At 40.1% G+C, this 25,911-nt stretch overlaps 1 protein-coding gene across 7 annotated transcripts in view; it reads left to right on the top strand.

Moving 5' to 3' along the window:
* Nucleotides 1-25,911, top strand: part of camk2d1 (calcium/calmodulin-dependent protein kinase (CaM kinase) II delta 1) — a 123,721-nt gene that overhangs the window by 39,445 nt on the left and 58,365 nt on the right. For all 7 annotated transcript variants that reach the window (XM_030075615.1, XM_030075621.1, XM_030075617.1 and 4 more), the window contains exon 3: nt 23,448-23,507. In XM_030075615.1, the coding sequence (XP_029931475.1) occupies nt 23,448-23,507 (60 nt within the window). The remainder of the gene's footprint in view (nt 1-23,447; nt 23,508-25,911) is intronic.

Here is a 25,911-nt window from a genome sequence, read left to right as displayed (position 1 = left end):
CTGCATTGTGCCGACTGTGAAATTTGGTGGAGGAGGAATTATGGTGTGGGGTTGTTTTTCAGGAGCTGGGCTTGGCCCCTTAGTTCCAGTGAAAGGAACTTTGAATGCTTCAGGATACCAAAACATTTTGGACAATTCCATGCTCCCAACCTTGTGGGAACAGTTTGGAGCGGGCCCCTTCCTCTTCCAACATGACTGTGCACCAGTGCACAAAGCAAGGTCCATAAAGACATGGATGACAGAGTCTGGTGTGGATGAACTTGACTGGCCTGCACAGAGTCCTGACCTGAACCCGATAGAACACCTTTGGGATGAATTAGAGTGGAGACTGAGAGCCAGGCCTTCTCGACCAACATCAGTGTGTGACCTCACCAATGTGCTTTTGGAAGAATGGTCAAAAATTCCTATAAACACTCTCCTCAACCTTGTGGACAGTCTTCCCAGAAGAGTTGAAGCTGTAATAGCTGCAAAAGGTGGACCGACATCATATTGAACTCTATGGGTTAGGAATGGGATGGCACTTCAGTTCATAGTATGAGTAAAGGCAGGTGAGCGAATACTTAATATAGTGTATCATACTGCATCTACTGAGAAGAAGACGGGCCGCGACAAGGAATCGCCGACGAAGATGGGCTCTGACGCTGGCTAAACCACAGTTATGAGTGAGTTCTGTCGGTTGCTGTGTCGGTTATGTTCTCACTGCAAACGAACCGCTCCAGGGCTCGAATGGAATCGAGCCGAGACCACCTCTTCTAGGCGATCTCGGCCCACTTGTTTTGTCCCACATCCGAGCGCGATTGCTTTGTTCACGTATGTCCAAACGAACCGATCTTTAGGGGGAAACGCTCCCTGTTTCGGAACAACTGCTCCAAACGGGACAGGTCTGAAAGCACCCTTAGATTAAACATAATTATTGGTTATTTCTAATTCATGTTCATTTTGCTTCTTCATTCATTCTTTTAATCTTTCATGCATATTTTTTTGTTCCTCACTTGCTTCCATAATAACTGACTTTCTTTCCCGATTTGTCTCTATGTTTCACTCATTTCATCTGACACTGTCCACTCCCTTCCCCCCCTTCACCATTGATCTATACATCACCTCACCTAGGGCTTTATGATATGACCTAAATCTTCTATCCTGATATTGGTCATTTCATATCCCAGTAACGATATATTACATGGATCAATAGTTTAAACAATATGACCACATCAGGAGGCCTATTTTTGATTACATTTTGAATATTATACTGAATTATATTGAATTATATACTTACAAATAAATGGCACTTAATCATATTTTTTTTATATTTCTCTTGTTTTATTTGGAACCTTTGTACAAATTTTCAATTCAACAGTAAACAAAATGTAAAATATGTAAAATAGAAGTGTAATGATGGAAGGAGTCTATTGGCGATCTGTACATGCTTTCCAATGCTGGCACATTTTTTTCCCAGGCAACAGTAGTGTCATGAATGCGCCATATGGAGTGACACTTAGGTCAGGTACCTAGGCCAATTACTTTTCTGTCAAAACACAGCCATAGCTACACCACAGATGTCTGTCACTCCAGCAGAGGCTGCTACCTGGGCTTCCTGCTCCTCTCCAGAATGGAAACTGCATGTAGGGCAATGTGAGGCCGCTGAGGTCCTCTAGACTCTTTTTCCCAACCTTTGTGGTTTGTGCAGGTTGATGAAGACAGCATGATGCTGGTTTTCATGTCTTGTCAACAGGCTGGAACTGAGGAGGTTTGCATACCTCCTCTGCTGTTGCCAGCTGATCTCCAAATTCTACAGACTGCAAGGTGTCACTAGTTCAAATATTGCTCTAGAGTAAATGATTTGTCCCAGTGGATGCGGCCATATGTTCTGCTGTTTTTATCTGCACCTCCTTAGTGCAGTTAATAAAATGCACTGTGGCCAGTGTTTTAGTGATCGGTGAAGTGTGACACTCACACCGTGTCAACCCCAGCATAGCTACGGCTACACTTCCACACAGGATTTAAATTACGCTGTTATTATGTATGTAAGTCTGTTAGTTTATGTTACCTACGCTCATGCATGCAGTGCAGAGGAATGCGAAGAATTCTCCAAATTGCAGAATATAAACTCCCATTATAAATTACGGACAATTGATTTGTGACACAACACAATAAACGATAGAGCAAAACATGGAGTGATAGACGTTTTTCTACCATTGCACGATATACATCGTCATATCGCACAGCCCTAATCTCACCTTGTTTGAGTTTAACAGATGTCAAATGTTTTTCTCAGCCTCGTCCAGCTATTCAAATCCCCCTCCTGGTGTTGGCAGTGAAAAACAATGCTTCACTGAACGCCAGCTCCAATTTGAAAGGACCTAGCCTTACCTGGACTAATTTGCAAGAGGAGATGAGGGGGAAGGAGAAATTCCCGAATAGTTGGTTAGTGTAAACCAAAGCCCTTTGGTCAGTTGATACACACAGACATATATACGAAGAGGCAGGCAAGCAGACAGCCAGATGTGCCAATTTGGTAATGTTAATTTATTCATTTTCCAAACTGGGGTGCTGGAGCCTATCCCAGCGCTCATTGGGCAAGGCAGGGGAACACCCTAGACAGGTCACCAGTCCATCACGGGGCAGACAAACAAGCAAGCACACATTCACACCTAGGGGCAATTTAGTGTCGTCTGAACACATTGTGAATGCATCATCAGACAATCCACCAGCAAATCTGGCATCTTGCACAGATTCCGGTCAAATCTACCCTGGAATGAGAGTAGTTCCAGACCTAATAGTTGCCAAACAATTAAAAAATGTGGATGCAGGTTACTTTCCTTTAGGTTCTTTTTTTGTGTTAATGGGTCGGTATCCATTTGATATGTTAGTATAACCCTCGTAAATGCGCACAGACAGGCTGACAGAAGTGTGAGGCAGCCAGGCCAAGCAGGAGATATATAGATATCCATTTGATAGACAGACAGACAGGCAGACAGACAAGATAGACAGATAGGCTCTTAGCGCTTCAGTGACTGTTGGCTGAATCCTACCCTACATCTCCAGTCCCTGGAGAGAAAAGAGCAAAGAAGTGTGAGAAGAGAAAAGCCTGGGATGGGGAAGGATGGGGCAACAAAGTGGGAACATTTTCTAAGAATATTTTTAGTAGCTGGAAGGATATGTGAACAGGTAGAGAGGGAAAGGGTGTGAGTTTCACTGCTTAACAGGCAGCACTGTACATGAAAATTCTGGGTGCAAGTCAGGAATCAAAAAGAGGCTGCCACCTAAGCTGCTGTACATCAAAACAGCCTGTCAGGAGTAGGATTCACACCCATGGCTACATTTAGAAACCAGAAATTCTGGCACTATACACTACTCACTTCTAATGCTAGCAACTTGTGTGTACATGGAAAACAAGTTAAAGGGGTACTTCACCCATAATGCATAATTTTTGTATCTTTATTTCTTTATATTTGTATTTTTGTAGTATTCAAGAAAGAAAGTTCTACTCACAAGCCTTGATGGTAAACTTATATTCCAAAAACACGAGCCATCTCTGATCCAATGGAAAAAACTGGGCCTGTTATTTTACGATTTTACGATGTCTTCTTGCGTTGCCATTGCAAATTGAAGTCTCCCTGTCACTTTTGTAGTAATGGGTCTTAACACACAGTTATGTTGTTACCTTGTCAAGAAACCAATTCAATGAAATGAATGCATCTTCTACTTGATCAAAAAACATAAAGGCCAAAGACATGCAGTTCTATAAGGACGTATGAAACATCTTAGTCACATCAAAACATGCAAGCCTAAAAATAGACACTGACTTGTCCTTAGTTGCCTTGCAGATGTAGATGGCAGCTCTCATACAAACACTTGCATACACAAACAAAACCAGTATCCAGTTAAAAAAAAAAAAAAAGTTCATATCTATGTATCTTCGAAAGTTATCTACACCCAGGTTTCTCTAGGTGCATCAAAATAGACACATACATGCTGAGACGGATACTCATTCATTCTGTTCATTCCTTCCCACTTCTGCGCTTTCAAGCAACTTTTTTTTCTCACCTTGCATCTTTCCCTTCTCCTCACCCTTCATCCTTTCTCAGCCCACCTACATTTCCACCACATAATCTTCTCTAGTTCTCTCCCCTTATTTCCATTCAGCTCCCCTCTCTCAAACCTCTAACAACTAAATATATTCACCTCATTCATCTCCGTTTTTGCACCTACCCTCCTTTATCCGTCCTCCTTACTCCTCTGCACAGCCCTTCACTCTTATTCTTAGAACCTTTGTCTCTTAAAATAACCTTAACAGTTAACAAATGAAATACTCACACATGTATGTGCACCAGTGATTATTCACATAAATATATGAGACACATTAGACCTCTCTGGCTCCAAGACAACAGAAGTCACTCAATGGGTTTACATGCATTTTAAAAGTCTCATACAATTAACTGACTTATTCTTTTTTTATATTATTATCATTATCGTTATTATTATTATTGCATTCCTGCTTTATTTGACAGTCACTGTAGAGAGAGACAGGAAAGGCAGAGGAAAAAGAAGGGATGACATGCAGCAAAAGGTCTGAGGTTGGATTCAATCCTAGGATGCTGCGATCAGGACTCATGCAAGTGGTACACGCTCTTATCTGGTGAGCCACCGGGACGCCCCAATGAAATTGGCTAAAGTCTTATAACATGTCTCAGTGAAATCATACCAAGTTGATAGCCCTAGGTAATGTAAGTGTGGACTAAAGTAATGTAAGTGTTACTAAAGCATGTAAATGCTTCAGTCTCATGTTCATCTTGAGCACCAGGGACAAATTCTCAATTTTTGTAGCTCAATAGCTATCTATTGTTTTGTTGTTGCTAAGATGCTGTGTGACACAAAACGTCTACTGGAAGAAAGTCTTATTTTTATTATTATTGTCATTAACTGGAAGAACGTCTTTGTCCAACGCTGACAGAGGCTACTTCTGTCAGTAAATCATTTCCTTGACTTGGTCATGTGTACTGAGACAACATTAGTCCAATAAAATATTATCTTTGGTCTAATTGAGCTGAAGACCTTAGTTTGATTGCAGCTGTCCATGTAAACCCACTGAATGTTGAGGTGTCATGGACCAAATTCAGCAAAACATAATGAATATCCCTACTTGACATTTAATTTCTAGCTCAGGTTCACGCATGCTTGTTTTACACAGTAATTTAAATGTTTACACAGTAATTTAAATGTCTCTGTAGGTTGCAATCCTATCAGTACAGCAGGCAGCCCCCTCTCTTCAACTCCAGCCAACAATATGAATAATTTCATAAGTCTTGAACCCATCCACTCACATTCATCAAAAACTAATTCAGGTCGATAACACCCGCTCATCACTGGCTGAGATGTATGGCCCAGAAGATCGATACAGTCATTACCCCACTCAAAGCTCTCGGGGGAGAAATGGGAAATCAATGCAGGGGACGTCCAATATGGGAGACTTGGCTGGCAAAACAGCAAAAGCATTTTGAGAGAAAGCATTGTTCTTCTTACATCATGGGTAGTGACACCCTGATGTGTCACAGTGCTACTAAAGCTGACATACTGGTCCACAGAGAGTGAGAAGACTCCATCGACATCAGTGACCCTAATTTTGTCCCATCTTCAACTGACTAGGAGATGCAAAGTGGCTTTTTTAATATGGGACTTGAGTGATCCTTTTAGCACTCTCACTGAAGGTTTGAGATGAATTTCCTCAGCTGATACTTTAACACATTTAGCGCTTGAATGCCTCATATCAGAGAACATGTAAGATTGACAATGCACACCTGCTCAGCCATTCCAATTAAAAAAATTGGATTCTGATCAGTAGTATTTTGAGGATTGAATGTAATGATAACTTGCTTGTTTTGTTTTTTTTTGTTTTTTTTTTTACAGTTATTTTAAGTGTGTGGGTGGGGGTAGGTGGGGGCTTGTGAGTGATATAAAAACAAATGAAAATCAAAGCAATGACAACACAAACTAGACATGATACATTCTGTGTTGCTAACATTGGCACAACAGTAGCTAACATTACAGTGCACTTGATAGTAGCAGGCTGATGGGAAATATAAACAAACTGACAAACTTACCATTCACAAAAAAACATCAACAGGTCTCTGTCTCTGCATAACATGTAGAGTTGTATTTCACCAATGTTGCCTGTTGCCATCACTTAATGAGGATTAGGAAGTGGAGGTGCTTTCAAGACATTTTTTTATGCAGTAAACATAGAAAAATCATGTGGTATTCAAATAGTTTAAAATGTGTGGAGGGGGTCTTTGAATGCTGAAATGCAGCCAGGTATTTGTTTCTGCAACTGACCAAGGGCCCCAAATTGTCCATCAAAATGGTGTATGTTAGATGATGAATAACTGCAAAAGAATTTTGTGCTGTACTAATTGACAGTGTCATGATGTCTTAGAAGACCATACCAGTGATTTTGAATGTGGATTTCACAGCATATATTCAAAATCCCTTGATTTTAAAATTTGAATTTTTGGCTAAAACACCACCTTGTAATATTCCTTCAACAAAGTCATGAATAATAATAAACCACATAATTGGCTGTGCAAAGCAAATGTCTGTGAGGGCTATTTTCCGGTGGTGAAACTGTTTCACTCTGCCCAGTGTCGAGTGATCAAAACACAACAGTACTGCTGCTTTTAGGAAAAGTTATGTGCATGACTTTATTGCGGTGATGGAAAAATGTAAGGAAAGTTTGAGGTCTGAAAATTAGTTTTCATATCACAGTGCAATAAATGGAAACTAATAGCTGGATAAAATGTAGGAAAAAAGTTTTAAAACATGACTGCTTGCTTTGGGAAAAGATGAGCAGAAATGTGAAGTATATACATTTTTTTTTAGATGATTTCCTAAATATGCAAAGTCATTGGTCCTTTAACTACAGTAAGTAACAGCTTGTGGTGGCTCACAAAAGGCTATGGGTAGATGTTCAGATCAGGTGAAACTTATATATTAACTGCCACATGAGAGCTGTGGAAGGCGTCTTTGGGGAGCCTTGACTTCTCTGTGTAAAGATGACTGAGATGAACTGCTGTAGATATCACCTTAAGGTGAAAGACAGTGCAAAAGGTGTGAAAACAGTTTGACGCCTCGTCTCAGTAAGCCTTTTCCTGGTTTGAGGCACTGGTGGTACACATTTAACCACAGCAGGGCTGCCTGTCTTCAGTGAGTGGTGTGAAATTGCCTGTGAGAGAGAGAGACACTGTGCTGCTGTGACGTTTCTGAACATTAGGCTAGCATCAGACATGACCACATGACATGTAACACCACCCAGGATAACTGGAATTGTTTTGAAAGAAAAAAAAATATTTTTAGCAAAAAAATAAACTTTTACCATAAAGTAGTTCCTTGGGGGTCAATAAGCTATTTCTGATTCTAATTCTAGTATAGAAAGTAAATTACTCTGTTAAAGGGGTGAAGTTATGGAACCACTCTGGGAACAGTCTAAAAACAGGCAGACCTATACAGATTAAAAACATATTTAAAAGTGGTGCCCTAAACTGTTCTAAACTTCTAGGCTGATTTCTTGACACACCTTCGTACATGGGAAGTTTTGTTGTTTTACTGTGTCTGCTGACTCATTTCTGTTATTTCTGGTTTGTTTCTCCTTATCTTAGCTATCGAGCAAATGATTTTAAATTAACTTCAGGAGGAGGGCAGGCACAATAAGCCATGGCCTTTGCCTTCCCCTTCTCAGCCACATATTATCTGTTGACAACCTTTTCATTACATGATTTGGGAGAATATCTGGAAATGCTATTCATTATAATTTTGTTGTAATTCTGCTTAAGACTGAAATAAAAGATTCAGCAATCAATCAATGAAAAACTTTGTAGAAAAATTGGCATCAAGTTGAGTGGATAAAAAAGATATGGTACTGGAAAAAGATACAAAGAGGAGAAGAGAAACGCATAGCTGAACTGGTGAGGCAGTGGCTTATCAGACATGAGAAGGAGGAGAGGGAAGCTGCTCATTTTGAACTCTGATCCAAAAATATTTATTTTTTTAGAGATCAATTCAGCACATAGCTTAATTCTTTTTGGTTTCTCTATTTATTTCTCTTTTTCTATTATCCTTTACACTCAGTGGCCACTTTGTTATGTGAATAGAAATTGGGAGGACAAAAAAATAGAAACATCTCTAAATATAATGTAGTAAAGTACAAGACATCTGCAAGCTACAACCTCATTAACAAATATGGAATTTAATGCACACATTCTCCACAATGTCAACAAAAAAACTGAGCATTATAAACTTTGTTAAAAGGTAGAATTTATGGCAGAGCTGTTGCACTGAACTGCATTAGATTGTACAGGTGTACCTGATAAAGTGGCCACAGAGTGTATATTAAGATTTAATTATATCTGAAGCAGTGCTCTCTATGGTCTTTATCAGGCCCTTTTTGAGTTTTATAATGCATTCACTATGTCCCTGGATTGTCACTGATATGTTAATGGTCTCTCTTGGTCATGAACGGCCATTCTACATTGTCTATAAATATAGATATATATAGATATGCCAGAACACTGATCTTTAAAAAATTAATGCTTTTGCGTCAGAGATATGAATTTGCAGCTTCCGTCTCCTCTTTCTCAGTGAAAAAAGAATCAAGATAAATTGCATGTAACAGCAGTAGAAGAAGTACCTTTTAGGTGCTCTTCAGTAATGCACTTGATCCCTAGTTACTTCAGTTTAATCTGTGCATTCAAATGTACTCAGCAGCTTCCCTGTGACAATTTGTGTAACTCAATGTGTGTGAAGCGCGGCACTGCTGAAAAAAGAACAGCCTTAACCATGCACAGCTACCTCGCCTGAAAAAATAAAGGGTAAAAAAAGAAATGGAGGGAAGGCAACCCAGCTGGTCTATCCAGCCTCCCCCTTTCTCTCGCTGTCTTTTTGTCGAACAGCTGGGCCCGTCCATTTCCTGTTTACACTACATCACATGAACCGTGAACAACCTAACTCATCAGCAGACATGTTAGAACTGCAATCTGGCTGCACTTTTAAAACCCTGCTTGAAAGCAGGCAAGCGAGCAGCTTTGACAGCTATAGTAACCATTGCACACATACCTGTGATTTTGCATGTTAAACATAATATCTACAAAATGTGAATACTTAATGCTTCTACTATTCTTTGCCCAAAGCAAGCAGTTATATTTTTTCCTCCCATTTATCTAGCCATTGGGTTCTATTCATTCCACTACGGTATGAAAATTAACTTTCAGAGACTTTCTTCACACCAGCATTCCATCACTGTAATAAAGTTGTCCACATTAGTTTTCCTCAAAGCAGCAGCACTGTTGTGTTTTGATGACTTGAAATTGGGGCGGAGTGAAACAGTCTCTCCACCTGAAAATAGTCCCCGGCAAACATTTGCTTTACACAGTGAAAGATCTGTTCTGTGGTTTATTAATGATGACGACTTAGTTAGCCACTCAAGCAGAACATTATAAGGTGGCACATTCAACCAAAAATTCATATTTGAAAATGGAGGTATTTCGATTTAATGTTGTGAAATCTTTACTAAACTCCCATGATTGGTAAGTTGTAGTAAATGGATGAAACATTCAAAATCACTGGAGTGGGTCATATAACAAATATAAAATGCTTCAGCAATAGACAATAAAGTGTCTACTGGGAGAAATTTCTGCCACCAAGGGTAAACTTTGCACTTAATCATCCATTTAATTATTACTTAACCTCTTGCATACCTTTGCATTGGTAGCATATCCAGCTAGACTGTGGTTTGTCAAAATCAGAGACAGGGGACTGAGTGAAGGGTATGACTGCTATGAAGAGGTGGGACTGTAACATTCGGGTGTCAGATGTCGGATTATGATGGATGGAGCTTTGCCAGTTCATGACAGTGGTCTGGCTGTCTAAGTGTCTGGCTGGCAGTGATACAGCAGACAGGGTGCTGACAGCAGCTTCCCATGGCAATGCCTCCTGCGTGCCTACATGCAGGCTGTCATATCACATCCCACCTGTTGATTGGTTAGGTGGAAAGTGTGCACGGGGTGCCGCACAGTCAAAGTTGTCTGGGATGACAGCATTGATGGATTTGGAGGGAGTAATGTTATGAACCCATAGTGGATTCACACAAGCTGGACAGAGCTTTCCCACATGCTGTGTGGGAAAGTGTCCACTGACAACATTTCTGCCACTTGACAATGTTATGCTTGAATATTTTGGACAGAAGTGGGTGCAGAAATGGGTGTAGGGATCTTTGGCGCTACAGCGCCTATTACTGAATACATTCTCTAGTGAATGCTATGAACACAGACTAGTTGTTTTTCTGAAATGTTCTCTCTGGTAGGATAACTAGAACTGGCACAGGAATGTTTCATGAGTAAATGTCTCTCCAGTGCCATTTACACCTGGTCATTTCATGCAACTTGTATCCGGATTTTATCTGGATAATATTTAGCTGCACTGTTATGGACCATGTTTACATGGACTAAATAATCTGACTCTTGGCCTCATTCTAAATAAGACAGTAGTTTGATTAATCTGGGTTGCGTACACAACTATTCCATTCATATTCCTGTTTACATGTTACAGAGCCTAACGCAATCTAGCCTGGCTCAACCAAGTGCTGTGTAAGATTTGTCCATTCATTCAGCTCAATCACTAATTGTCAAACCAGTTACCCTTATTAGGACCATGGGGGGCTGACCGTGGGGGGATGGCAGCGCCCAATGTGCGCTTGCCCAGTCTATTGCAGGGCAAGACGACCATTTCACTGAAAATAATTAGCATGCAGCATGTTTCTGGCCTACTCCAAAAATGGAGTGAGTTCATGGATTCAACAATACAACATTCACCTAGAGTATTCCATTGCTGTTTATGTTGCAGTTTTCCAGAAACCTCAAATATGATGTTATATTTGGGTTAAGGTGTATATATGACTACAATATGCTTTGATAACCCAACTAAAGTTGGAATACTCCATATGTCTTAATCTGAATATTGCTTACTCCAGCTATGATCTTATTCAGGTCAGGGTGGTAAGAAAATGCTATTTTTTGATGGTATTTGTTATTCCAAATAATCAGGTTAATATCAGAATATTGCAATCATTGTCAGCATAGTCATGTTCAATAAAATTTCTGGGTTATCTAGATTGAAACTTGGCACTAAAAAAACAAACAGCCCACTTTTTCTACCTTGAGAAAAGATGGTAGGCAAATCCAAAATTTGGAGTTTGTATGCCATGTGCTGTTGAACCCATTTCCCTCATTGTTTTGTTCAGTTTCTTTGTAAATGTTTTATTTGATATGTACTGCTCAGTTCTGGTTATACAGTCACATCTTTCTGCTTCTGGGACAACAATATCACATGACGTTCTATGCTAAAGACGGAGTTTAATGCGACTTGTAGAGATAGGTGTATTTACACTTGTGCCCTCCTTCTCAAATGTGTCTTAAACCATCTCCTGACATGGTGAGTGTTTGGATTTGAATGTGTTCATTTACACCTGTTGGATAATTCCTATCCGAATGCAATCCCGATTCTCAAGATGCATGAAATGACCAGGTGTAAATGGGATATCATAAGCTTAGAACTTTTATATGCCTACTTTTCCACAATCCTGCGCAAAATTTCTGTGCACGCTCTGATTCAGATAAATCAGCATCATCACTACACGGACGGACTTCAAAGAAATTAATTTAATGGCAGAAACTGGAAATCAGGGCAGTTTTAGGCAATTTATACCCTAGAATTTCTCCTTTTTGTCCGCAGAGTAATGTTGGAGGAATGGGCACCATTTCACCCACTTTTGCAGGTTGTTGAACGAAAAGTTTACTTTGGCAAGTATTTTTCAAAATGAAGCATCAGGCTTATTTTATTATGGTCAAATCATTTGCCCCATGGTTTTGTGCCCTGCTAATGTCTGCTTATGGCGGTATTTTTCTCTTTTATTCTCATCTCCCATTTTCCATTTTCCTCCCCCTCCCTTACGTCTCACCTAATGTTAGTGACACCTGCTCTTTGCTTTTGCCCTTGGCTGCATTAGTACATTTACATTTCTGCTTCTTGTGTGTGTGTGTGTGTGTGTGTGTGTGTGTGTGTGTGTGTGTGTGTGAGCGCGCTCGCATGTGCCTGCACTGTGATTGTGGACAGAGGTTATTTTGGGCCTCATGCATCTCAGCACCAGCAGCCCACATCTTTCTGCCTCCACTGACGCCATTCTACCTCTCTTTGTATCTCTGCCGCCTCATTTCCATTCCGTGCGCGTTTCTAAATTCGTCTCAGATCTTGTCCTACCTCGGGTTCTGAGCTGTGAAATTGATAGTCTTGCTGTATGGAGGTTTTCCTCTAGCTCTGCAGCATCCTTCACCTGTCTTCTCATGTACGCTCTCTTGCTCCCAGCTGACTGTAGTCTCAGCAGGCAGACAGACATGACAGTGAGAGTTGAAAGATGAGGCTTTAATGGAATCTTCCTACAGTAACACACGTGCAACTGTACACACAGTTGCTTTCGTCTAACTTTCCTCTTTGCTGCCTTGACAACCCAGCCAAGGGGAAGCAGAAAGTTGCCACTTTGAGAAAACTCCACACCCACTTTCTGTTGCTTTTGATTTTGACATTTGAAGTTGTTTTCTTCGCACAAACTCATCACTTTTCTTTTTCTTCTGTCCCCTCGTGATGTTCTTTATCTTGTCTCTATTGATGGCAGTCTTTTTCATTATCCTGTTAATCATGTTTGCTTAAGCACTCTCATCACTGTATGAAATATGCCATGTAATTAGAATTAGTTTCAATGCCATGTTAGCATCATGGGGACATCAGTTGCCGGAGTGTAGCCTGCAGCTCGGCCCTCTTTGTGTGGATTGTGGGCTGACGTGCTGGATAAGTCCAGGCTCTGGCTGTTCATGGTGGAATATCCTCTTTAGCTTAGGGTGGCCTGGGGAGATTCAGCTACAAGGGAGCTTCAGCTTCAGAGAGGGTGTGTGTGTGTGTGTGAGTGTGTGTGTATGCGTGTCGGTGCGCGCGCACATGTCAGATCCCGGCTTATTGCCGAGCGGCAGCATTTGGCCTGGGGAAGCCCAGGCTGCAATGATGGAGCTGAATATGATGTGAATAGAAAACAGAACGGACAGACACACGGGGGATAGCCGGGAGCTTTGGGTGGATAAAAACTCAGACAGCAGCTGATGGAGGCAGACTGGAAGCGCACCTTTAGTCTCAGTTTAGGTACAAGCGTAAGTGCCAAAGTCTTTCATTTTTATGCAGGTGATCCTCTTTTCACCCTCTGTTTGGGGTACAATGTTTGTTAGTGCAGGTATGGAGGAAAGCTACCACGTTACATTTTAACATCAATAAACCTGAACCACATTATTTTTTAGACAGTGTTATCTTAAACAATGGGACATGAATTCTTTTTTCACTGGATGAGAACATATATGGACTGACAAACAATCCAACAACGTTATACTCAATGACATTTTGATAGTTACCAGGTAGGAGGTGAGCAGGATTTTAACACAATGAGCAGAACCTCATTACCATTTTAACGTAATGAGCAGAACCTAATCTAATACCCCCCAGAACATGGGGGTTATTAGATTAGAGTGGGATGAAGAGAGATGCAATAATTGTATGGTTGTATTTGTATGTGTCTGTATGTTGTAATTTTACAGTAACACAGTAAAATTACAATAATTAATTGAATAAATGTGAATAAATGTTGCTGAATTGTCCTAGTTGTTTTGTTCTAATTGTTCTGTTGTGTTGGGATGTGTAATCGTAACACTACAACTGTCTGTTGGGAGAATACGGTTTGTTGTCCCACTTTTTACTTTCCTTGTAAATTGTCAAAAAAAAAAACTATACTTTAGCAATTTCCTTTCGAGATGGAAATGTAAGCTGTCAGGTAGACATGGAGATACCTTACTTTACTTAAGCTCAGTCTAAGCAAAAGATATAGATTGTCAAATACAACTTGTGCCCTTGAATGGAAAATGGAGAAAATCTTGAAAATGAAAAGTTTACTTTTGACTGAAGTGTAACAGTGTAACTTACTGTACCTCCTCTTGAGACAGAACATCAAAAGCCATGAACACATAGCTGAAAGTTCATCCAAAATCAAGACTATATTTTAGACTGGCCTGTATGTCACAGTGTGTGTCACAGGTGACAGCCAACCCTGAGGTGCATGTAACAACCAGCCCCATCACAGCATTTTTGCTGGCACTGAAGCCCAGCCACATATTGTAGCCTAACAAAACAAAGTAAACAAACAAAAATCAACTGTAGCTCTCCCTTCACACTTTTCTATGTGGATCATAGTTTAAAGGTAGTTTTTTGAACTTATTAGATTGTAGCTGTTTATTTGTCTCTATGTGCTTGGTCATCACATCCGCATTACTAATGACTGATGATCAAAATCTACAGTATGTAAATATGTCATTAGTCATCCAAACACTATCGTCATAATATTTATATTGAGGTGTTCAGTTGAAGATACTGAATTTGGATTTTATCTATATTGCTCAGCAGTAGTTGATAATGTTTACAGTACTAGATTTATATACATATGTGTGTGTGTGTGTGTGTGTGTGTATGTATGTATGTGTGTGTATATGTGTGTGTATGTATATATACATATATATACACATACATACATATATACATACATACATATATAGATATATAGATATCTATATATGTATATACACGCACAAATATATTTGTATGTAGCATAGTACATTGTTTTTCACTGGCACATTTACTCGCTCCCTTCTCCTCCCTCCAGTCTCTCTAGTGGCTCCATATTTGTATATTATGCAAAACCTGGGTATTTTGGTTTCCATCCAATTGTTGCTGCCACTCACAGGCTGGCACCATGAGTCTGGAAAATCCTGGAAACAGCTTCCGTTGAAGGCTTCAGTGATTTATTATTGGGTTAAATTAACATGCAATAATAACAACAGAGGTTAAATTATAATAATGGTGTTTATCCACCTATGGTGTGAGTCTGCTCATATGTAGTACCCATATGTAGTAATAATGTACCTTTGTTTTCAAATGCCCTCTGGTGTTTCCGGTTGTATCCACCTTCTTAATGATAAGAACTTGTTTTCACATAGAAAACCTAATACGTCAACATGTGGTGTGGAAGAGGCAGCAATTAGTCCGAGAAATTGGCCTGTTTCATTAGCAGTATCACATTTTAGCAGGGCAAATGGCTACACCTGGGCCTGCAGTGTGACTCGCACACACAGACAGAGAGAAGGGATTTGGAAAGAAACAGTGAAAGACAGACACACAGCAAAAACGAGAGAGTGAATGGACTAATGGTTGCTCAACCAGCACGATCACTGTGCTTGCCTTTCAGCCAGGGTCACTGGACCAGTGACTCCAACTGAATGTGCTTCCAGCCAAACAGAAGGCATGCGTCACCATCTCACACATACACACACACACACACACACACACACAGACTCCACGATAAGAGCATACACTTGAGTCACTTGATAAGTGCATTCTATCATTCTGACCTCAGCTTGACTCCTTCTCTCCCCCTCTTCATCAGCGCACACACACATGAGTGTGCAGGCACACAGACTTATCTTACATTTTAACAGTAGCCTGATGTAGCCAGAGCTAATTGCATTTTGAAATGGTCCTCTTGTCAACAGTGCATCCCATTACACCCACACCCCATTGTCTCCACTTTGTATCTGCATCTACATCAATGAATACAGCTGTGATGATTATGATTACTAATGATGATTGTCAGCTAGCGGCATCAGAATCAGAACTACTACTCGTCTGTGGCGCCGTGCAATGAAGATGAGCACATTTGCAGGAAAATGCTTGTTTACATCCCGCAAAGTTATCCTATTCATGAGCTGGTGTGTTCAGGCTGTATGAAGATGTGTTTGTAGCCTCCTGTTTGGCTTCTCTGTCATTCATGCCTGTACAACAATTAGGGCCCAGTAGAAAGATGCTAAAAAGTTTTGATTGATCTACCTGCCAGTCGCTGCGGCCAGCTGACGCCTAGCCTTGGCATCCAAGACTCTTAGAATCTCCCTCATGAGTTTAAAGAAAATGTTTTGAGAGAGGCTGTTCCTGTTTTTGTTGGATTCACTGGCTTTTTGAAATGTTTTCTAATGAAGGTCTTCCCTGGGTTTTCTCCTTCCTGGTGTCATGGTTGTGTATCCAGCTCTTGTTATCTTAAAAGGAAGTTGCTTCCCTTATTCCCTCTTCACATTTCATGCCAAACCATTCCGGCGTTTGTCAGATGTTATTTTTCTCCTCTGTCTTCCCACTCCTTTTCTTGCTTTTTTAGTCATCCCTGTTGGCTCTTCACTGTGCACGCTGGCGTCACTCAACATAATTGGCTGGGTCTATCTAAATGAGCATTTGAAGGTGAAAAACAGCAAATGAGCGGCATGAAGTAGCCGGGAGGAATGAGGGAAGAAAAGGGAGAAGAATGTGGGTGGAGTGGCAGTGGGGTATGCCGTGGATGTTTTTTATCCCCCCTTTCTTTTTTTATCATTTTCATCACGTTCACTTTCTCAGGTTCCTGGCACCAAGCTCAGAACATTTTTATAGCATACAGACCCATGTCTTGTTTCCAAACCAGAAACAATGATGAGAAATTGGTTGGTATGGTGAGGATTTTGTCAGTATTGATGCCATAATGATCAACATCATATGAAACATGTACCAAGCTTTTTGCTCTCTACATTTGACACATTATAATAACCAGTATTGGGTTCTACACACTGCAGGGTATCTCCAGTTTGTTGTCAAGTTCCACTAGGAAATGGGATCCTTTAGTTTAATTAAAGGGGGTTTTAAAGGGTTTTAAGAGGTTAGCAGCTGAGAGAATTAAGGGGGTATGATTTTGTACAAAATTTTAAGTAGAATGAGTGTAGAGTTCAGTCCTGAGATCTCCTTAATGAGTGTGGTTTGTGTTCAGGGGAAATATTAGGTAGATTCTGAACATCTGATTGCTGGAATCATTGTGTAATTGAAGATACCGTGAATTCTTTTGTCATTCAGTTATCAGTTCTTATCATTATTAGAGTCCGGGCGGCTAAGCTGCCAGGACACTATTGTATTCCTAGATATTCTATCTTTCTTTCTTCGTCTTTCTTCCGAGGAAATCGTACTTCCCATGGGTGAAAACTCACCAAACTTTGCACAAAGGTCCAGTCCCATGCCAGATTACCTCAGCTGCAAACTCAAGCCAATAGTCCTGATGGTGGCGCTATAGCAAGCTTCTAAAGTTCAAAACATTGAAAATTCACAACAAATCAACCGTATGTGCTACAACTTCACAACTTTCATCAAACTGTAGCCTCAATATAGAAGAAACTTTTGTACATTTAAACCTATTGAAAATTATGAAGTCCATCACTCTTTTTTTTTCAAAAACTGTAAAAATTCTTAAACCTATCTCCTCCCACAATTTTTGCTCAAATGTCACCAAACTTGCTACAGAGCATCTTCAGACTGTCCTACACAAATTTTTGATTTATCAAAAATTGAGCCTACAGTGCATCAAAATGTTTGACTGTAAATGCTACTGTACATATACCTGCAAATTCTTGCTAAATAAATCTTCAGTGTTCTTGAAAAAAACTGACAAAATTCTGGAGTCATGGTAGATGATGTGTGGCAAATTTCAGAATTTTATCTCAAAAACTGAATTTTTGACAGCATTTTGAATTTTGCTCTCATGTGAACAACTGGAGTCAATGTAAAAATGGCATTTTAAACATCGGCTTTTCACTTAGGGAGCCATTCAATCATTGTTAAAAACAAATTACCAACATCTCCATGCTATCTAGATGCAATATTTGTATTTTTAGATTTTTGTCTTAATAACTGAATTTTTTACAGTGGTTTCAAATCTGGCTTTCCATGCATGGATGGTTGCTTTCCTGCACAACAATGAATGGCTTAGTCAGTTTGTCAAGCTGCTGTTGAGTTGCTACTTGCCAATTAGCTCAGAGCGGTAAACGACTGTCTTTGGTTCCAGAGGTTGCAGGTTGTGTTGCTAAATTCCTAAACACCTTCATATTCTTCTGCTTGTTGCTTAGAATTGCCTCAAAATGCCCGGACCCAACCCATCGCTGCACAGCAGCTAAAATTAATATTATTATCACGTTTACAAAAAGTATCATTTGTTATGATAGTAAGCTCCTCTTACAGTAAACATCAGGAACACTTGTCCCAAAAGGCCAGCTTCATGGAGCTGTCCACTCAGTGTCAGATGGGCTGACTTCTGAACTCCATGCTGAATGTGTTCCACTCCCACTGGAGTTCCCACAGTGCCCTGTGTCTTGTGTTTTCTGCCCTGTGTCTTGTGTTTTTAAGTCTTTTTTAATGTTTTTTTGGAAATGCACTTGAGTGCCACTACTACTATTTATTTAAAAGTATTTATATACAATTACAGTAAAGGCAATTCCGATTCTGATTCTGAGGACAGAAAAACACTGATCGGTCCACTGACGCAAATGACTCACTAATAAGAGTCAATGGCTGTGTTTGAAATTGCCTACTAACATACTGTCTACTACAAGCTCCAGCAGTATGGACAACATACTGCTTGCTCAACAAACCATTAGTATGCTATTTCTGGCAGACTGTTCACACTGAAGTATATTGCTAAGAATACATTTCACACCAACCGGCGTGAAATGGGGACTTTTCACACCGGTTGGTACGCTACACTTTTCGCTGTAAAATATGATGTAAATAAGTTTTACATTTTTTTCAGATGGCAAAGTAGCCATGTAGATTCCCAATATGTGATCGGTTTATCCAAATAATTTCTGTTTGGAAATTTGCTCTGATGTTTTCGGAGATGCCAAACAACTTTGAGAGTTGCCACAGTACAAGATGAGCACACTTACTGTTGTTTGCAAAATAACAAATGACTCGCCGAATACATTACAACCAAGAATGGTATTTTTTGAAGACACAATGTACGTCTTTTTCAGCTGACTTCTAGCTAACTTGACACAGTAACATTATGTTGTTTCAATAAGTTAATTAATTAAACAGAATTACACAGTTAAGAACCAACTGTGTGCTTTTTTTCTGAACGGTAACCAAAATAATTGCTGCTGGTTCTTGATACCCAGCCAAATGTAACATAGTTGGTGCTCAGTCAGTAGCTCACTCACCATCCAGGTTTAATTGAGGTGATGTCGTGAAAGCCTGATAAACTTGTTTTTCCAAGACAAGGACGTGGGCATTCATGTGGCAGTTTTTTTTAACTGAATCTGCAGACGTTGGATGAGGGGCCCATGTGCTTTATTACTCCATTTCCATCATGCAGGTGAGGAGGGGGAGGGGCAGCTCAGCTGATCATTCAGATGCATTGAAAATAGCTGCTGCCCTCGTTTCCGTGGCCTGGCGGCATTCTGGCACTCATCTGGGTTTTCTAAATGGGCCAGCTCCAGAGTGAGTCACACCACACGTCTTAAATTTAAATTGCGTTTCACTTATTTCTGTCATTGGAGCTTTTAGTCATGGTTTCGTTAACTTTGATTCACGATTGAGGATAAGCCACATGGTGGGAGTAAACATCACGCTGTGCCTTTGCTTCTTGTTCTGCAGTGGATTAGTTTGTGGAATGGAGTTGATCAGTGGGGGTGCAGTTTGGTCTGAGAAGAGAGGGGTACAGGGATAAATGTCAGCGTTGACCAGTGCTCACCAAAAAAAGCTAGAAAAGGCTAAGGAATCAGTACAATTAATAATTAGAAAATTTGCTACTAACTAACCAACCAACCAACCAACCAACCAAGTAACTAAATAAATAAATAAAATAAATACTGTAGCATCACTTAAAAAAACACAAATTTAATGACATACAGTAGCATGATGAGGCTGGTGAAGAAGGCTGCAGTGAGGCTGGAGATGGTGAGCAAGTACCACTCATGCTGTAAATCCTGTTATGTCACAGATTACCAGCATGAGGAGCATGAGGAGGGGCAGAGTGATGTAGAGAATGGGAGTGAAGCCAACATTCGCCCGGTGACCAGGATTACAGCCGCTGTAAAAGCGCATCCGATTGGTCTGATTAGGATTACGGACTTGTAAAACACAGTGTGATTGGCGTTTGCATCCTCACATCTGTCTCAAACTGGGCAGGGATTACAAGGCTAGCAAAAGCACGTCTGATTGATGCTGCCTTGGATTACCCTCACTGATGACTGGAGAAAGGGACAATAAGAATTGCAAAGCAGTGTTTGATTGATCTGTGGCTGAAATCCAGTTCATGGCTTAATGATTTCACAAATTCAAGTTAAACAAATGTCAGCAGGTTTATCTTGAAGCATTCTCTAACCGAACAGGATAAGGTCAGGTGAGAACTCATGAAAGACCCAAGGAAGTACACATGGTTTAATGAACACTTTCCTGACAATGAGAAGCCCATTGTGATCTAGAGTTATATTTGACAGTGGAGACGTTCCCAAAAGTGACAGCAGCCACACCTCGCTAAATACACACAGTAGAGCAAATGAGCTCACCCCCTGAAGCAACTTTTGGCTGTATCTCTGCCCTCTCTCTTTCTCTCGTTCTTGCGCTATAGCTCCCCCCTCTTTCTTTTTCAACTCCTCCCTCACTTGTCACTCACAGAGCCCTGCCTGTAGGACAATTCTAGCATTGCATGTCATTTGCTGAAGGTATCATTCACTGATCCAGAATCAGAGATCAGAGCAAATAGGGGCATAATAAAGACCTTGAATCTGTGCCTGAATTTTTTATTAATCAATGCAAATAACTTTGAAGACCACAAATGCTATACTGAGATGTAATCCTTCAAAGAAAAATATAGCTGAAAAAGGTTCGATAGATAGGCAGGAAAGTGTCGTAAGCTGGGTTGCATCAACAAGGATTAATTTTTTAAACCAGGTTAAAGCCTGGTTTACTATTAAATTCCATTACACAACTTTAAACCTCAAAACAGGTTTAAAATGAAGAAGGATTAAATTTAAACATCTTTGTAAATATCAATTTATTTTTTTATTCTCAAATTTTGGTGCAACAGGATTAAATTTAATCTAGGTTTAAACTCCAGTTGGTGTAAGTCTAATGTCTTGGCATCCATGATCATCAAATTGATATTTCCACTAAACCTGGAGCTACATGATAAATACATTGAACACATGCAGTAGAACACATAATTTCACCAGTAGCGTCAAGACATTATGTTGTCCGTACATCCCATTCTCGATTCCCATTCCCATACGTCGAGCATGATATCTTAGAAATGCCTCAAGGGAATTTCTTCAAAGTTGACACGTCCATTTGGACTCAAGGGGGAACCCGTTAGATTTTCTTTATCAGTCCACTGTGCTCCTTTGTAAAAATCGTCTCTAAGTGAAGACAGCATGTTTCCCACTGGAAATTACTCACTGGAATCATATGTCAATATAATGATAAATACACTTTATACCTTATTAAATTCCTCAAAGTCTTTTCCACAGATATTGTGTGAGTCTGGGCAGACATGATGTAAACTGCAACTTGCCAGCATCACGGAGGCATAGAGCTGTGAGGCAGTCATTCTAGTTTCATTATTATTATAAAATAAAATCTACCTTACTGAATACCCACAGTTAGGCACCTTAGTGAATAACCTGTGCTTTATCAAGGGCCCTTTAATCAAATATTCACCAGTCTTTTGGTAATTCATTTTCCATTACTTCTCATCCTCAAAGCCCTTGTCCTATGAATGGGAAATATGCCTCTTCAACCGAATTAGAGATAACCCCAGTGATTTATCTTTCTGAGTTCAGGGTGTTTACTACTTTTTATCCCCTTCTGGCTTATTATTGGGCACTGCCTCAGACTAAGTGATTTAATGCTTCCCCATTTCCCTGTCTGCTGTATTTATTTCTGCTTAATGATTCACCTTTTTCAGTGTCTTCACTTACAGATGCCACTGTAGTCTGCAGCCTTGATGTTTTTGTAAGAGTTTTAAAGTGATTCTCAAGTGTGGGCCTGCAATTTTATTTTATTATGGGATTTGGTAACTGTGCACTGTGTGCAGAAGTTTCCAAGTTACTCTCCATATATGAACGCACGTCATATCCCAGTTGAATAGATTTTAAGATAAGATAAGATACGATAAGCCTTTATTAGCCCCACAATGGAGAAATTCATAGGAACTCATACAGGGTGGTTTTTGTCCTTGTTGATTTAGTATTGAATTGTGTACATGACTGGACTGCAGTGGTGAGTGACACCTCAGATTATAAATTTCACTTTTATACATTCTTTAGGGATGAAATCTAGCACATTAAAGGAATTTTGGTCCCATTAAATACAATTTCCCCACATTTTACATTGCAACAAACCATTTTCCAAATGATGGGGGGGCAGTAAAGAGTTCACAACATACAATCAAAATTCAAATTAGATTTTTTGGTTGAATTAATGAAATTACTGGTCTAGTCCTTTAAATCCTAATGACTCAATATTAGTTATCGGCCCAACCATTTTGAAAAATGTTGTTATTTCACCTCCCCTCTTGCTGTTTTGTAGGACAGTAGTGGTGCTATCTTCCTCTCACCTGAGTGCTGGATACTGGCTTGATGCTCCGAATGCTAACTGTTAGCCTCCTGCAATTGAGGTGGACTTAATCCTAACTTACATTCTTAAAAATAACTGCCTAATAATATTTCTATGATGGTTTGAATATTTTTTAAGAATATATTTTGGGCAGTATCGAGAGACTGGAAAGACAGAACAGAGAGACGAGATGACATGCAGCAAAGGGTCCAGGCCAAACCCAAGCCCCTGTGGTTTAGCCTCAGTGATACATGGTATGCGCGCTTCATGGTGAGCCACCAGGACACTCGATAGCTTCCATATTATACCCATTACAGCTGCTACGATAATTGTGATTTAGCTAGCGTTGTTGTTTTGCTCACCCCCTTTATGTTCTGACTACTTTTACCCAGCAGAAAATCAACTCTCACTCTAACATATCAATTTAAGACCTCAACCGTGTTCACTTTCAATGAAGTCAAATTGACTTGATGTAAAACTAGATAAAATGTCTTAAATGAAGCCAAGAATTGGCTTGTAATTTCACCCCAATGAGCTGACCCGCCAGTCAGCTCTCATTTTAAGCATACTGCAGGCCTGATTGTCATGCTGGAGATGTGCCACACCTTTCTCCCTGGTTATCTGCTGGCTACAGTCGGCAGTAATGACTGAGGGCTGTTGTTTTCCTCCTCTGTTCATCATCACCAGAGGGTGAGCACGGCTGCACGCTATATGGAATCTCTGCAGAGAAGTTTCAAGAATTTCAAGAGGGCTGACAGAACATGCCCAGTCTTGTTATTGTAAAGAGAAAGTTGTGTGTGACTGTGTGTGTGTGTGTGCGTGTGTGTGGTTCTGTGATGACTCATGGGTCTCTTATCTCTCCTTAGACCACCAGAAGTTGGAGCGAGAGGCCAGGATCTGCCGCCTGCTCAAGCATCCCAACATCGGTAAGATCAAAGCTACTACCATCATTAGTCTCTCTGTCTCTCACAGACGGCAGGAGAGAAATTCACACACAGTAAGAAACACAATATGATAAAATAAACAAATACATGTTAACATATATTTCAGAATATACTTAGAAATATATTTCACTGCCCAAAAAAATATTTTTTTTCAAGAAATCTTGCTAGCAAACAGACAGACAAATGCAATGAAGTGTAAACATAACACCTGTCCAACTCCACAGGTCAAGGTAATACTCATAGTGATAATGATGATGATAATATTAATAATAATGAATTCAGTTCAGTTAATGTAAATGACTGACTCAGATGAATGTCATGTACAAATCAAATCTATAAACATTTTTTGGAATATATGGGAAATGCTTTGTTTTGTAATCTTACGTGTTTAGAAGAGCTACTAGAGATACTCATCCAAAACACAGAGAGGAATGAACACCATCTCTGAGGAAAAAGTCACCTTTTATACACACACACACACACACACACACACACACACACACACACACACACACACACACACACATATAAGCAGACACCTAAAGCTGGTGAGCATGGTGAGCTGTGAAACCAAACAAATAAATTCTGCATAAAGTCATTTTTGTCAGTTGTGGCCAAGTAATCATATATGCAGCCTTGTAGGCATGTGTACAAATGAAGCCCCCCTTTCCCATCTCACACACAGACACACACGCATACACACAGCTCTCTGTCCCCCTCCTGTAATGGCAGCCAGAGGCCAAGCCACTGTAATTACCAACTCACACTGAAAACAGGCATTTGTTTGTGTTGCGATCACTTTTCTGTTCTCTTGGCAAAAACGAAGGGCGAGGGGGCGGAGGCGAGAAACCGAGTCCTGATAGGGGGGTTATTTGGTTTGCTAATCTATTGTCAAAGTGTCAGAGACAATCTTTCAGCCAACTGGCCCAACAGTAGGGACTGTGTAGTCCAGAGAGGCTTGTTTTAAAGAGGTTTAGGCTGCAGTAATGTCCCTTGTTGGCCCCCATAGCACGTCCTTTGAAAGTATAATAATGGCTTAAATTCAGTATTAATAATCTAAGTCTAAAACTACCATTGAAACGAATGCTTTCTTTATACTGGCATGCTACACTTAACGTGTTGTAGATTTACCCACCAAACTTTACACTTTGCATTTATATGTGCACAGGAACCCACATTGTTCACCTCAGCAACTGTGGAGAAATCCAAAAAAAGCCTTGGCCTTACCTGTCCCAATGTCCAAAAATCGATCTTCAATTTTGTTTAAATATATCTTGAAAACATGTTAGACACCGTGATGATGGTTATTAGCTGTGACTGATGGTTAGCTAACAGTCACTATGAGAGCTGTGCTTCAGTGAACTTTGGCTCAGTTTCACTGTGGTTCCAGCTGCTGTGGTATGGCTAACACCATAAGATTTGGGAAAATTGAAGGCGACTGAGCACCAGTTTGGGTTCATGCGCCGCGCAGTGATGTCCTGTCCCTTACTTCTTCATATGTTCATTGCATGTGATCAGGAAATGTCATTTGTGAGCCTTCTAAATAGATTGTTTGTTTCACCTTTGCCCAATACCTGATGAAAACCTTATGTAGAAATGCTGCATTGAAATAATGTGCACTGAACCATTGTGTGGTAGTTAAATAAAAGTGCAAAAGCATTGATGTCCAGTATGTTTGATGAGGCAGTTCATCACAATCATGTTAGCTGTGATAAGATCTGAGTATGTATATCGACCCCATTAGTAATAGTAAAAGGATAAAATCCTTAATTGACTGGAATAAACGCAGACTGATTCCAACACCTCTAATCCAACACTGGAGATTCTCATTATCCACCCCCACACAACACACACACACACACACACACACACACACCAGACTTCCCCCCTCAGCTGGGTGGCTGGCAGTGGTTTTATCGCTCTTGTTAGTATTCCACACACAGCATCCGTCTCCAGGAAAGCCCCTGTTCCTTTTAGGTCACTGCGGTGATAGATCTCACAGATGTCAATCAGAAAGTGAGCTAATGAAGACACAAGGAAATCCCAGCGGGAACATCTTTCCTTTTTCATCTTTTCATCTGTCCATCTCCAGCTCATTCTCTCATGAACTTTTATTTATCCAGGGAAATCCGACTGAGGTGCACACACTGTCTGACATTCATACATTCAGCCAGCCTTCTACTGTAGCTACTCTAATCAAATTTGGATTTTCCCCTCTAGTACAGATGGAGTATATACAGTATATTATCTTTCCTCAACCAAAGTATGGGAAAACTGACAGATGATAATAATACATTGCTCACTAATAAAGTACTGAATATAAATTGATCATATTGGTCATAATGCTTTTTTAATGTAATATTATTGGATTACTTATAACAAGTAA

The sequence above is a fragment of the Myripristis murdjan genome, chromosome 18 (assembly GCF_902150065.1).
Source record: "Myripristis murdjan chromosome 18, fMyrMur1.1, whole genome shotgun sequence".
In the NCBI taxonomy this organism is placed as follows: domain Eukaryota; kingdom Metazoa; phylum Chordata; class Actinopteri; order Holocentriformes; family Holocentridae; genus Myripristis; species Myripristis murdjan.
This window is presented reverse-complemented; position numbering and strand designations above follow the sequence as displayed.